A 13,709-nucleotide genomic window follows, 5' to 3' on the forward strand; every position below is an offset into this window, starting at 1 on the left:
TCAAATTATTTCCAGGTGCAGAGGTCCCTTTGGGCGGATTTTTCCGCTATCCAAAAATGAACTTGAAGCCTTATGACTCTGATGAGTTGATGAGAGCCTTCAGAAGAAATTCATTCAGCCATCCTCTTCACCCACAGGCACTGGTATTTTCTTTGTCCAGAAGAAGGATCAATCACTTAGACCTTGTGTGTATTATTGGGAGCTCAACAAGATCACAATCAAGAATTGTTACCCTCTCGTTCCTGAGCTTTTTCAAAGATTTTGATCTGCCCGAGTCTTTACAAAGCTTGATCTACATGGGACCTACAATTTAGTTTGCATCCGCGAAGGTGATGAATGGAAGACAGCATTTCGGACCTTTGAATACACCCCAACAACCTTTTAACACTTTATGTACGACATTTTCCGAGAGTTTCTGGATCACTTTATAATAGTTTACCTAGATGATATTCTAATTTTCTCTGCCAACCTGGATCCCCACAGGATACATGTAAAGAAAGTTCTGTCCGCACTAAGGCAGCACAGACTATGTGCAAAGGCAGAGAAATGTGAATTTGAGAGACTATCAATCCAATTCTTGGGGTTAATCATATCCACAGATGCGATTTCCATGAATCCACAAAAGGTGGCTGCCATCAATATTTGGACTGCTCCCACTGACAAGAAAGGCATCCAGGGATTTGTGGGTTTTGACAATTTATATAGAAGATTTGTCAAAAAAAATTCCACCATCATCTATCCCACCACCCAGCTGATCCGTCAACATGTCCGGTTTGAAAAGTCACAGGAAGCCCAGTTGGCGTTTGATAAGTTATAAACTTTGTGTACATCTGCTCCAGTATTGCAACACCCAGATCCAGCCATGCCCTTTGTCCTTGTGGTTGACGCCTCAGAAATTGCCACAGGAGCCAATCTGTCAGAATGCCAGGGACCCAAAACTCTGCTTCACCTAGTAGCTTTCTTCTCCAAGAAAATGAGTCGGCCTGAGAAGAACTATGATGTGGGTGACTGGGAACTGCTGGCAATTAAATCAGCCCTGGAAGAATGGCGATACCTGCTGGAAGGTGCTGCTCATCCCATCCTGATATTTACTAATCATAAAAATCTTGAATATTAGGGTTGTCGCGATACCGATACTAGTATCGGTATCGGGACCGATACCAAGCATTTGCCCGAGTACTTGTACTCGGGCAAATGCTCCCGATGCTTCACCCGATACTTGTAATGTCAGGGGTGATCAGTGCATGGGGAAGTTACAGGCACCAATCACCGCTATATAGTGTATTCCGTTGTGTATTCTCGCCGTGTATTCCTCTGTGTATTCCTCCGTGTATTCCTCTGTGTATCCCACCGTGTTTCTCTCCCCTTCCGTGCTCCTCCTCCACCCCCTGGAACTGTCAGGATGGAGAGCGGGGTAGGAGCCGGTAAATCCAGCTCCTTACTGCTCCGAATGGACAGAGTCAGTGATCACTGACTCGGTCCATTCACATAACTGAAACATCGTAAACTGTGATTACAATGTTTCAGTTTATGAATGAAGAGAAGACGCTGTCTTCACTCCATTCATTTTCAGCGCAGCTAATGCTGCTGAGAAAGGGACTGGGGAACATGTGTCCCTAGTCCCTTTCTCTGTCTCAAAGGGGAGATGTCAGAGGTCTGTTAAGACCCCTGATATCTCACCAAAGCCCCCCAACAGGGCTGAAAAAAATAAAAAAAAATAAAGAAAAAATAAATAATAATAAAAAAAAAAGAATAAAAAAATTATTGTAGAAAATAATAAAAAAAAAAAACACTGACACGGTCCCCCCCCTTAAAAAAAAAAGAAAGCATTATAAATTTAAAAAAAATTGTAAAAAAAAATATTGTAAAACATTAAAAACAAATTGTTAAAGATAAAAAATAAATAAAAACTACTGACACATGCGCTGCTGTCACATGAGATTAAGAAAAAGTATCGGTATTCGGTATCGACGAGTACTTGAAAAAAGTATCGGTACTTGTATTCGGTATTGAATATCTCAGAACTGCCAAGTGATTAAGATCATGAGAGGCCCGATGGGCTTTGTTTTTTTCAAGATTCAATTTTCATCTTACCTTTTGCCCAGGATCCAAGAACGGAAAAGCAGATGCTCTTTCTTGTATGTTTCCAGAGACTCCTGAGTTAGCTGCTCCCAATACCATTTTGTCACCACATAACTTTTTACCGATTCAATCTGATCTAGGTACATCAATCAAGCAAGCTTCTGCTCTATGTCCTGAATCTGAAACCCTCTTGTTGAGGAAACATGACACAGGGACAAGATCTTCATCCCTCAGGATGTAAGAACTCAAGTCCTTAAGGCCTGTCATGATCGTCTGCTTGCAGGTCACTTTTCGGAGTTCTGAAAACATGTGAACTCATTCAAAGATCCTTCTGGAGGCCCAATCTACGACAAGATTGTAAGGACTATGTAAACTCTTGTTTAATGTTTCTTTGCAACAAGGGGAGTAATACCAAAAGACCTCTTCCCGTTCCAGAACAACCCTAGAGAATGCTGTCAATTGATTTCATTGTGGACTTACCCCCCTCAGAGGGATTCACCACTATCCTGGTAGTTGTTAATAGATTGTCCAAGATGGCCCACTTTTTACCCATGATAAGCACTCCCTCAGCCCCAGATACGGCACACCTTTTTTATCAAGGAGATCGTGCGGTTGCATGGATTACCCAGCAGTATTGTCTCTGACAGAGGGGTGCAATATACTTCCAGATTCTGGAAAGCTCTGTGCAAAGCCCTGAAAATTTAAGTTTGTCCTCTGCATAACACCCAAAGTAATGGACAGACAGAAATAACTAATCAAACTTTGAAGCAGTACCTCCGGTGTTTCTCCTCATTCACCCAAGACAATTGGGCATCCCTTCTTCCGTGTGCCAAATTGCTTATAACAATTCAGTCCATGCATCTACTAACCAATCACCATTTTGGGCAAACTACGGTTTCCACCCTCGTTTCTGCCAGATGTTATACCAGAAGCTTCAGTACCGGCAGTGCAGGATAGGCTTACCTTCATTCAAACCCACTACCAAACACTTCAGGAAGCCACGCAGAAGTGAAAAAAGAGAAGAGATAATCCAATATTGAAGGTTGGGGACAAAGTTTGACTTTCCACAGCAAATCTCAAACTCACGTGTCCCTCTCAGAAATTGGGCCCAAGGTTTATTGGACCTTTCGAGATTAAGAGAGAAATCAACCCTGTAGCATTTGAACTGGACCTACCAAGCTCATATAAATTTCATCCAGTTATCCACGTCTCCTTACTCAAACCAGCAGTGTTCAGCTCATTTCCTGACAGAGAAGAGTAACCTCCACCACTAATTACTGAAGGGGAGGACATGGAGTTTGAGGTAGAGGCCATCGTGGATAGTTGAATGAGGTGGAGACAAATGCAGTATCTCATTAAATGGAAAGGTTATCCACCTGAAGAAAACTCATGGGAACCAGCAAATAACGTGCACGCTCCTAAACTTCTTCAGGAGTTCTTCAACAGATTCCCAGAAAAACTAGCAAGCCTGGGCATCCGGAGGCTGCCCCTCGGCAATATCCAATATGGCCACGCTAGTTCGCGCATGTGCATTAGTGGCCAGCACGCAGCAGCGAACGTACGTTTGCGACGGCGGATGTACGTACGCAAAACGTCCTAATTACTGGTGTTTGCTGGCTCATATAAGGACTCCAGTGGCCCTCACTAATCGCTGGATTATCGTCAGCTCTGTATCCTGTGTCCCTGTGTTTCTTGCTCCTGTTTGATTACCCGTTACCGACCTGGCTTACCCTGACCTGCTCTATCTCCTCTCCTGGCTCTGAACCCAGCTTGTTTCACCGACCTGCTCTTGCCTGTTCCAGATTGACTTCCTGTGTTTGACCCTGGCTTGATCCCAACTACGCTTCCTACCTCCACTTCTTGCTGCCTTCCTGTGTTTGACCCCCAGTCTGGCTTCTAACGTTCTCTCTGCTTATCCATCTGTCAAGATTCACCAGTACCTCCAGAAAATCATTAGCTGTGAACACCTTCTCTGCTCCTGGGTGTCCCGCTTCTGGAACCATCAGACAGCTTCAGCGGCAGGCCACTCGTGCATCTCTGGGCATAGTACCCTCTGTCTCCAACTCCAGAGGGGTACTCTGTGATCAGCCGCAAGGGGAGGCCTCCATCACCTCAGCCTCCAGCCTGGTACATGAAAAGGCACATACAATGCCTATGTGGCTCTTATTGGTGTCAGACCCCTCTCTTCTGTATCTCAACACTTAGATGCAGAATAGTAAATACAATGTTAGACCCTTTGGCAGTGAGAAACTGAATTGAAATTCAACCTGCACTTTCAGAGAGTACTTGGTGAATTGTAGCTCTATGAGCTCAGTAGAAACAAATCCCTAAAGTGAGGGAGGAGGTGAGAGGTAGTCCTGTAATACTGTGAGGCAATCCGGTTGATCTTCAGCTTGCCCTTGAAAACAATTGCATGCAAAGAATTTCTGAATGGCAGAGCAAAGAGGCCTGAACCGATCGGTTGTGAATAAACAAAGAAACAAATCTTCCTGTGTTGAACAAACTGCAACTGGAATTGCAGTGATCACTGAGTTAAAGATTTTGCCCTCTGTAGAACTACAAGTAGGAGCGGGGTGATAGAAGGTAGAGATTTCTGTATATAGTGTCTATGATTATTGGCCTAGGTCCTTGGCACTGAGGATGATAGATGGTGCAGGAGGCAATGGTGTCTATATACAGTGTCTATAAGGTTGGGCTATTGCCCGCTCACCACACTGGAACAAGAGATGATGATGATGATGATGGCTGTCTCTCAGGAATGTGGCTCAGGGGATGGTGTCCGGCCTCCGCCGCACCACGCTACGGCTCACCTGAATCTAATGTCACCGCAGGATAGATAGAATAAGAGCAGCCTCCAGGCTGCCGCTGAACAACCTGCCTGCAGATGTCCCTCCGAATATCCGCTGGATGGTTCTGCTGTTGCAGGCCATGACTCAGCTGCAGCACACACCGTCCAGAATCCCTGCACTCAGATCCAAGCCAGGGTCCCAAGAGAGAACACCAGGCCTCAATCCGTTCCTCTTATAGACTCTTATTATTACTCTTATATTGAAATGTGCTGTAAGTCATTACTTTTACTAGTACATTTGCTGATGATCCATATACAGTTTTCTGAATTTGTTTAATGACACTTTAGGATCAATAATTGTAATGCAACAAATAGTTCTTTGTAAGTGTAGCGGCCTGCTCCTGTTGGGCAGGCGCTGCTTTAAATTCAAAGGGGGTCTGAGTGTTAATTAATAATTATGACCAAATTTGGCCTCTACTCCAGCCATGGAGTCAGGGTGTATTGGGTGTCCCCCTCGGCAGCCAATCAGTGGGCGTGATCGTCCTGTGCATGCTGGGAGGGGTACTTAAGAAACAGACGCCACTGGACCGGAGTCATCGGTCTGTAATCCCACGCACCTCGTGGCCCACCTGGCCGGGGGTACGTGCTCCTGAAATCCTTGCTCCGCAACCACGTTGGTCCGGGGTTGTGGTCTATCTATGTAGGCCCAGTAGTCAGACTGGGTCTGCGCTTTCAAGGTGATCCTGTGCTGTCTGTCCTGCGGGAGGAAGCCACTTGATGAAGGAAGCCAGGGGAGGACCTATCCTGGAGAGGACTATGCAAGAGGCTGGTATCTTGGGAGAAGGCCTGGAAACTTCATCGAAGGATGCACCATACACTGAGAGGCTTTATGGTGATCGCCTGTCAGATCTGAGTTCTACAGAAGTTAATCTGGAGAGATTCGGGTGCTGAATCCTGTGTTAGGGGATTCTGAACCGAAAGTGTCTCCTCATAAGGGAAGGTCTGTGGCAGGGACTGTACTTTATTCTGTGCGCCATTCCGGCTGCTAGGCCAGTGAGAGGGAACTATCCGGGTGAGCAATACCCACTCTGGCTAGAGTGGCGACGAGAACTGTTTGCTGGAAACAGGAGTGTTTCCTAATTGAGATTGTGCACCTGAACCTTATTTACCTATTTACCCTTCCACCCCTAGCTAGTGCGAGTCCCGCATCAACAGGAGCATCATTGACGGATACAGGTATCCGGATGAAGCCGCAGGGGTGGTTTGTGCTGTATACAAGCAGCAACGTGGGGGCGCTTGGTTGTCATGCCCATGATGTGAGGGATTAGCGGTTGAGATCCGACCCTTTGGCCGATGTCTCCAGTGCGGAGAATATTTGTTTGTGGTAGACCAGCCTACCGGATCACCCCGTGCCTATCGGGTGGACTGGATTACAGGTGCCGTTACTTTGGAGGAAGCTACTCCTTGGCCTACTTCCAGCCCTGCACCTGCCGTTCCCGCTGTGGTGAGTGACTCTAACAGAGATGCTGTTGATGTGAATGTTCCTGAGCAACCAGCAGATGTTATTACGGAAAATGTCTGTACGGCGGTTGTACCCGCCATGCCTGCCGGGAAGAAGGTGGGCTACGTGAAGGCTTCTCGTGGTCGAGGCCTACCCCAGTGTCTACCGGAACCGAACTCCGCGACAGGAACTGGTAAGTAGGCTGGGGACAAAGTAGTTAAAGTTGTGCGTACATACTTACCTGCAGAGGAGTATGCAGACTCTGATCTGGACTCTTTGTCAGACGCCGGTGATGATTACTGGTTTGAGCCGGAGTTTCCCGAGTTAAAGTGGGATAAGAGATTCAAAGCTGCCACTATCCGTAGTTCAGGGAAATGTTCTCCTATGGACTCTGGGAACACAACGCCTCGGGCGGAAAACCCTGGGTGTAACTTTGGAAGTTGTGATGGATGCAGGCATCATTACTGGTGGAAAAGATGTGCCTCCAATTATGACTCCTGTCTTGAAGAGGTCTCCGGAGGCTTGTGTAATGCCAGGACTGGCACACTACCCAAACTAGCCCAATTGGAGAGAATCCTAATGAAAAGGGTAGCTCTTGACTATGGGTGGGAGTTCCCTTATGTGCCAGAAGCCACCATGAAGGAGATTGAGGAGAGCCGTGAAAAATGGTATGAAGAAGCCATTTGGGACTATCTCAAGGTGCCTAAGCCATCCCGGAACTTAAGTTTTTCTTTTATTATGGCTCACCACTTTGAGGGATGTCGGCAGTCCTGGAGCTATGGCCGACACATCTATTCGGATCAGGTGGTTATTCAAAGACCTGGGAAGGATGACCGGGTCTATTTCATCACCACTCTTGATGACTAGGGAAGATCCCTAAATTTGCCAGATCCTCGGTTCTATTTGTAAAAAGAACTGGCAGAACCTGTTTGAGGGGTCTTTACCTTTCTCTGAGAAGTCTACAAGGAATTACATTGTTCTCTCTTTTTGCTGCTGAGAATTTTGAACTCTAGGGGGAGGAACCTAGTCAGTTAGGACAGGGCCTCTGAGGACTCTGTGATCAAGAGATGTTTTTGCTCAGGAATTTGTGCAGCACCTTTGAATTGCAACTTCTGCCATCAGGTGGCAGTGGTCAGTTGAGCTAGGGAAGTGTTTCTTAATTGAGATTGTGCACCTGAACCTATCTACCTATTTACCCTTCCACTTCTCCAATTTCTTCTAAATCTAAGAAAAGGTGTAAAGTGTGGATATTGAACTTTTTCAACTCTCTTCTACTACCCTGGCAGCAAGGAAATAGAGGTAACATGCCGCCCGAAATATTCAGCAGCTGCTCCGGGGGTAGTGCTACAGAAGTAACACAGAGAACAGGTTGCTTTCACATTATTCAGATAAACTGATCTCAATATCCTGGTCAGTTCTCTTCAATGTAGCATTTAAAAGGTAAGCCAGTTATTATTTTGTCCTGTTCCCACAGGTTCATATTTTTCTTTGTAATATGAACTGTGAGAACAAGTTTTTCCTCTTAAGCCTTGTACACATGATGGGATATCTGATGGAATCTAATCCGATGGATTTTTCCGTCAGATATCTGATGAAGCTGACTTTCATCAGTCTTGGCTACACACCAGTGGCGGCCCGTCCATAGGGGGCGCCCAGGCGCCGCCCCCCATCCCCCAGTCAGTAAAAATTTTTTTTTTTTTTTTAAACCTGTCCCTTTAAAAAAAAAAATCCAAAAAAGTGCCTTATATGTGCACTGTGTCCGCGCGCCGGGCGCCGGGCACAGTGCTGAAAGAGTAGCGCCACGTCTGTGCAATCACGGGATTGCACAGACGCGGCGCTACATTGGAAGCCAAAATATGCTTTTGTGGCGTTCTCCATCGCCCCACTTGCTTCCGGCACGATGGACAGTATTGTTTTCGCCGAGCGGGTGCACACACTTTCAGTGTGCACCCGCACGTCTCTGTGCTCGTTCCGACGTCACTGGAAAAACCGGAAGTGACGTCGGGACTGCTGGAGCTCAGTGCGCCGACAGAGGAACAGGTAAGCTGAGCTATGCCTGCCTGCCACATGATGTTGTATGGAACAACACCCCACACAACACCAGCTGCTTACTATGCCTCGGTGACAGCATCCAACCACCCCCCCGCTTATTCAACAAATGTTTTTTTTTATTCGACGGCCTCCCCCCGCTTATTCAAAGACGGTGTTTATCTAATATTCGGCGGACGCCCCCTCCCACCCCCCGCTTATTGAAAAAAAAGTTTTAGCATGTAATCTTCGGCTGCTGGCATCCACCCTCCACCCCCCCCCTGCTTAATCCAATTTTTTTTTTTATATTTAATATGCAGCAAAAATAATGCCAGGCAACAACCCCCCCCCATCAATGTTTTTTTTTTTTATTTAATATTATTAACAGTTAAGCTTATTAACAGTTTCTTTATAATAGTTGATTCAATTTAGCAATAAGTGGGTAAATGAATTATAAAAAACGTTTTTTTTAATAACCGGCCCCCCCCCCCCCCCCCCCCCCTCGGTTATTAATTTTTTTTTTTTTTATAATTCATTTACCCACTTATTAACAACACTTATTTTCTATGTAAGAATTAATTACAGCACAAATAGCGGCCGGTAACACTACCCCACCAGACCACCCCCCCCCCCCAATTATTAAAAAAAAAACTTTTTTTATACTTAATGTGCAGGGAAAATATCGGCCGTCAACACCACACCACCCCCCGCTTGCAAATTTTCCTGCGACTTGGGACTGGAAAGTTGCAGGATAAGTTGGACCCGATGATTTCCAATGAGAACTGTTCATATCTGTGCAACTTTGAAGTAGTCCCTGCATTACTTTTGTCCCACTTTGATGTGACTTGAGGTCCATAGACCTCCAGAATACATAGGCATTGCTTCAAGTCGCTGCAAAATCGCACCAAAAAATTGTGGCAGAATCTTGCGACTTTCAGGCTAATGCAGTCTGAAAGTTGCACAATTGTACTGCAATTTTGATGCTATTTAAAGCAATGCCTGTGTATTCTGGAGGTCTATGGACCTCAAGTTGCATCAAAGTGGGACCAAAGTAATGCAGGGACTACTTTGAAGTCGCACAGATATGAACGGTTCTCATTGGAAATCATGGGGTACGACTTGTCATGCAACGTTTAAGTCCCAAGTCGCAAGACAAGTAATGCCTGCAGTCTCTGGTAATCTTGTGCAGTATGTCCGCAGTCTCTTGTAATCTTGTGCAGTATGTCCGCAGTCTCTGGTAATCTTGTGCAGTATGTCCGCAGTCTCTGGTAATCTCCTGCAGTATGTCCGCAGTCTCTGGTAATCTCCTGCAGTATGTCCGCAGTCTCTGGTAATCTTTTGCAGTATGTCTGCAGTCTCTGGTAATCTCCTGCAGTATGTCCGCAGTCTCTGGTAATCCTGTGCAGTATGTCTGCAGTTTCTGATAATCTCCTGCAGTATGTCCGCAGTCTCTGTTAATCTTGTGCAGTATGTCCGCAGTCTCTGGTAATCTCCTGCAGTATGTCCGCAGTCTCTGGTAATCTCCTGCAGTATGTCCGCAGTCTCTGGTAATCTTTTGCAGTATGTCTGCAGTTTCTGATAATCTCCTGCAGTATGTCCGCAGTCTCTGTTAATCTTTTGCAGTATGTCCGCAGTTTCTGATAATCTCGTGCAATATGTCCGCAGTCTCTGATAATCTTGTGCAGTATGTCCGCAGTCTCTAGTAATTTCCTGCCCATTTCGAGTCCTTCATTACTAACAGTGTCATATTTTAGTTTGTTTGCACCGATCTGTAAGGCTGCGCTATATACCATGATTTGTAATGCTGGGGCTGTATACTCTGTGCTGTGACGCTGAGCTGTATACTCCTGACATTGAGTGGAAGCAAGTGGAATACAGGGGACGGAGCGGTGGATTCTATAAGGGGTGTGGCTTATGATACGTGGGAGGGACCAAATGTGGAAGGGCGGGTATTGCGCCCCCCCCATCCTAAAACTTCACCAGCCGCCACTGCTACACACCATTAGTCAAAAATCCGACCGTGCCAAAACGCGGTGACGTACAACACTGCGACGTGCTGAGAAAAATGATGTTCAATGCTTCCGAGCATGCGTCGACTTGATTCTGAGCATGTGTGTATTTTTGACCGATGGACTTCCACACTGACGATCGTTTTTTTCTATCGTTTTTTTATCCATAGGAAAATTTTAAAACATGTTATTTTTTTTCACCGATGGAAAACAAACCGATGGGGCCCACACACGATTGGTTTGTCCAATGAAAACAGTCCATCGATCTGTTTTCATCGGACAAACCGATCGTGTGTACAGGGCTTAAGTGAATTAGACATTGCTGCATACATTAAAGATATAAATCTGTTTAGAATATATGACATATCTGTGCAAAATACCTATTTTGAAAGTCTTGTGGTGTTCTCCTTCTTGCAGTTGCGCTCTCTGGATGGAATTCAGAATCTTCCCAAACTCCATGAACTTTATGTTCACAACAATAAGATCAGCAGTCTTCTTCCCCTCTCCACCTCACTGACACTCAACATTCTTGATGCATCAAATAACCATATCTGCTCCTTCTTGGAGATGCTTCAAATTCTATGTGGACTTCGACGACTTACCCAACTTAGTTTGAAAGTAAGTATTTTGAGCTGATGTGTTGATATCATTTGCTAGTGCTTGTGTCACTAGTACTCCACAGGTTCTCTTATACAAAACGCAACATTTGTATATTGTAACGTTGGGGGTTGTTAGCTCAAGTGGGATATGTGTTTTTAAGTGATTCACGCCAGTCCGGAACTATCTTTATGGGCTTGTTGGCCCACTTTTATTAAAAAGGTAAAAAAAAAATGAAAATCCAAATACAGGCTTCCCACGCAGGGGATTTTCACTGTCCACACAAAATGATACCTTCAGCCTCCTGGCTTACACATGCAAAAGAAAATACCGAGCCACCTGGCTCTCTTTAGCAGTAGCACAACTGCTCAGGCTCCATCATGGAGCTCTCCTGACTCCTGTCAGCAACCTTAGACTCAGGTCTCTGGGGTTTCACAGTGCAGCCTGCACTCTCCAGCTTCTCTAGCCACTTCAGTGCACACCTGCACTCTGAGTTCTCCCTTCCAAGCCTGGACTCCTCGGGAGGGTGGAGCCCAGAATGCTGGTCCTGAGTCTCCTATCAGGCCCACACACACCTGCACATCAGTGTGCTGATCAGCTTTAAAGCCTGAACCCAGGACTGGGGATTCCATCCCACCCGGATCTCTATGAAATCCCCGGGCTCCAGGTCCCAAAGTGGATTTTAGTAAATACAGAGGAAACGGAAAAGCCAGTTTCCTCTCAAACCAGCAAATACCCTGGAGCCCCTCAACCTGCCTGGTTGAGAATCCTGGGTCACCACACCCCTGGGGTACCACACTACTACATATCTCCCCCCTTGTTTCGACCCAGAGGGCGGAACACACCAGTACAACCTCCTCACCTTTGCATGCCAATGCAAGCTACCACCCACATGGGCCAAACCTTGTCCTATCCGGTGACTTTCTCTGCGTCCCCCTGCTACATTTACTCGGGGTCTGCAAAGACACTCCCATGCCTTTTTACGTGTACGCTTCCAAAAGCGCTGTCTTTCCATTTCCCTTGGACCTACCCTAGCCACCTTATCAGTGTGGAGTTTACTACTCTTGGAACTTTTTTGCACCCAAGGTTGATTTCTGAGCTTTGAGGGTCCGATACCATTAAGGTTACCAAGGACTCCCTCAATTTCCGATAGACCACCCCCTTTCCCTTTAATTTGGAAGGGATCAGATTTTTATACACTTGTTTAGTAATAAGCGGGGGCTCTTTTATTGGGATGACACTGGTCCCTCTCTGAGCTCTATGTACGGGCACCCCCTTACTGTCCAAACTTGGCATCACTTGTTTCCACATGTACACTGCATGCTTCATTCTGTCAGTTTCATCACTAACACCCTCATAAGACTGCGACCTCGTCCTAGTCTCCCTCTGAAGGACATCCTGACTGTCTTGCCACTCTGAGGTTTCTAAGTCATGTGACACCCTGCTAAGCTTTGGGCTATTTCCTTCTGACCATTGTTTATCAGGACCCTTCTCAGATCCTAGAAGATCCTCAAACCTCAGGAAACCTTCCCCAGAATTACCCTCCTGAACCTGTAGAGGGCCTAATTCTGCTTTACCTTTTACCTCTGTGTCAAACCTATCATTTCCTGTCTCACTAAAATTTTCAGGGTTTTCTACAACCATATCAACTTGACCAAGACCATCAGGTCTACCATTATTTTTGATGTCACTCATGGCAACCATACCATCAAAAATCGCCAACATGCTGCATTTTTCATCATGGTCAGAAATATCAATGCATTTGTCATATTTAATTTCACCCATGTTCTGCAGGGCAGTGTATGGAGAGGAACTGCACCCAGCGGAGTGGTTTTCTCCAGCAGCTTCACTATACACAAACTCCATTGGCATGAGATCCTCTGCCAGCAACTGTCCCGACCTCTGAACATCATCGCATAACACATTTGGACCTTTGACTACAATCACTTCATTTATTGCTGTGCCATCTGGCACTTCCACCAACATTAGCTCATTTGGCACGGCACCATCCATTACCACATCATTTGAACCTTTGTGGATCACAGACATGACCTCTTCTGTGCGGTCGCCGTTACTTGGCGCTTCCATCTTGTGAGCAACATCATCTGCAGCAGCAAATGCACCATTGCATACAAGTTGCTCTACAGGTCCTTCAACTGACACTGCAGAAATCATGTCTGCTCCACTTTTACCAACAGAGGCCTTTTCCAACAAAGCCAACAGGCTTTTTGCCCAACTGTCCCAGTCTGTTATCTCTGCGCTACCTGAGGGACAGAGTGGCTCAGTAACCGACACATTGCACATGTCACTTTTGTTTAAACCAGACTGTGGCAATACATGTTTAACCAGAGCAGGCTGCAATACCACACTCTCACCACCTTGCTCTGGTGGCGCTTCATTAAAGCGGAGGTTCACCCTTTAAAACATTTTTTGACATCACACAAAGTCGCGCCATCCTACTGACACAATGCCGGTGTTTTTTTTTTTTTGTCAGCACATACCTCTTAATCTCGATTTTCACCTCACGGCAATCCCGCGGGAGTGGGCGTTCCCTAACACTGCCTGTGATTGACAGGCTTCCGAACGGCGCATACTGCGCGTCACAGGTTGCCGACAGAACCCGAACGTCGGTGCGCAGGCGCCGTATAGAGCCGCACCGACGTTCGGGTTTTTTCGGCAACCTGTGACGCGCAGTATGCGCCGT

General features: G+C 46.1%; 1 protein-coding gene across 2 annotated transcripts in view; it reads left to right on the forward strand.

Moving 5' to 3' along the window:
- LOC120931667 (leucine-rich repeat and IQ domain-containing protein 1-like) overlaps window positions 1-13,709 on the forward strand; it is a 127,514-nt gene that overhangs the window by 27,439 nt on the left and 86,366 nt on the right. For both annotated transcript variants that reach the window (XM_040343317.1, XM_040343316.1), the window contains exon 6: window positions 10,826-11,026. In XM_040343317.1, the coding sequence (XP_040199251.1) occupies window positions 10,826-11,026 (201 nt within the window). The remainder of the gene's footprint in view (window positions 1-10,825; window positions 11,027-13,709) is intronic.

The sequence above is a fragment of the Rana temporaria genome, chromosome 3 (assembly GCF_905171775.1).
Source record: "Rana temporaria chromosome 3, aRanTem1.1, whole genome shotgun sequence".
Lineage (NCBI taxonomy): Eukaryota > Metazoa > Chordata > Amphibia > Anura > Ranidae > Rana > Rana temporaria.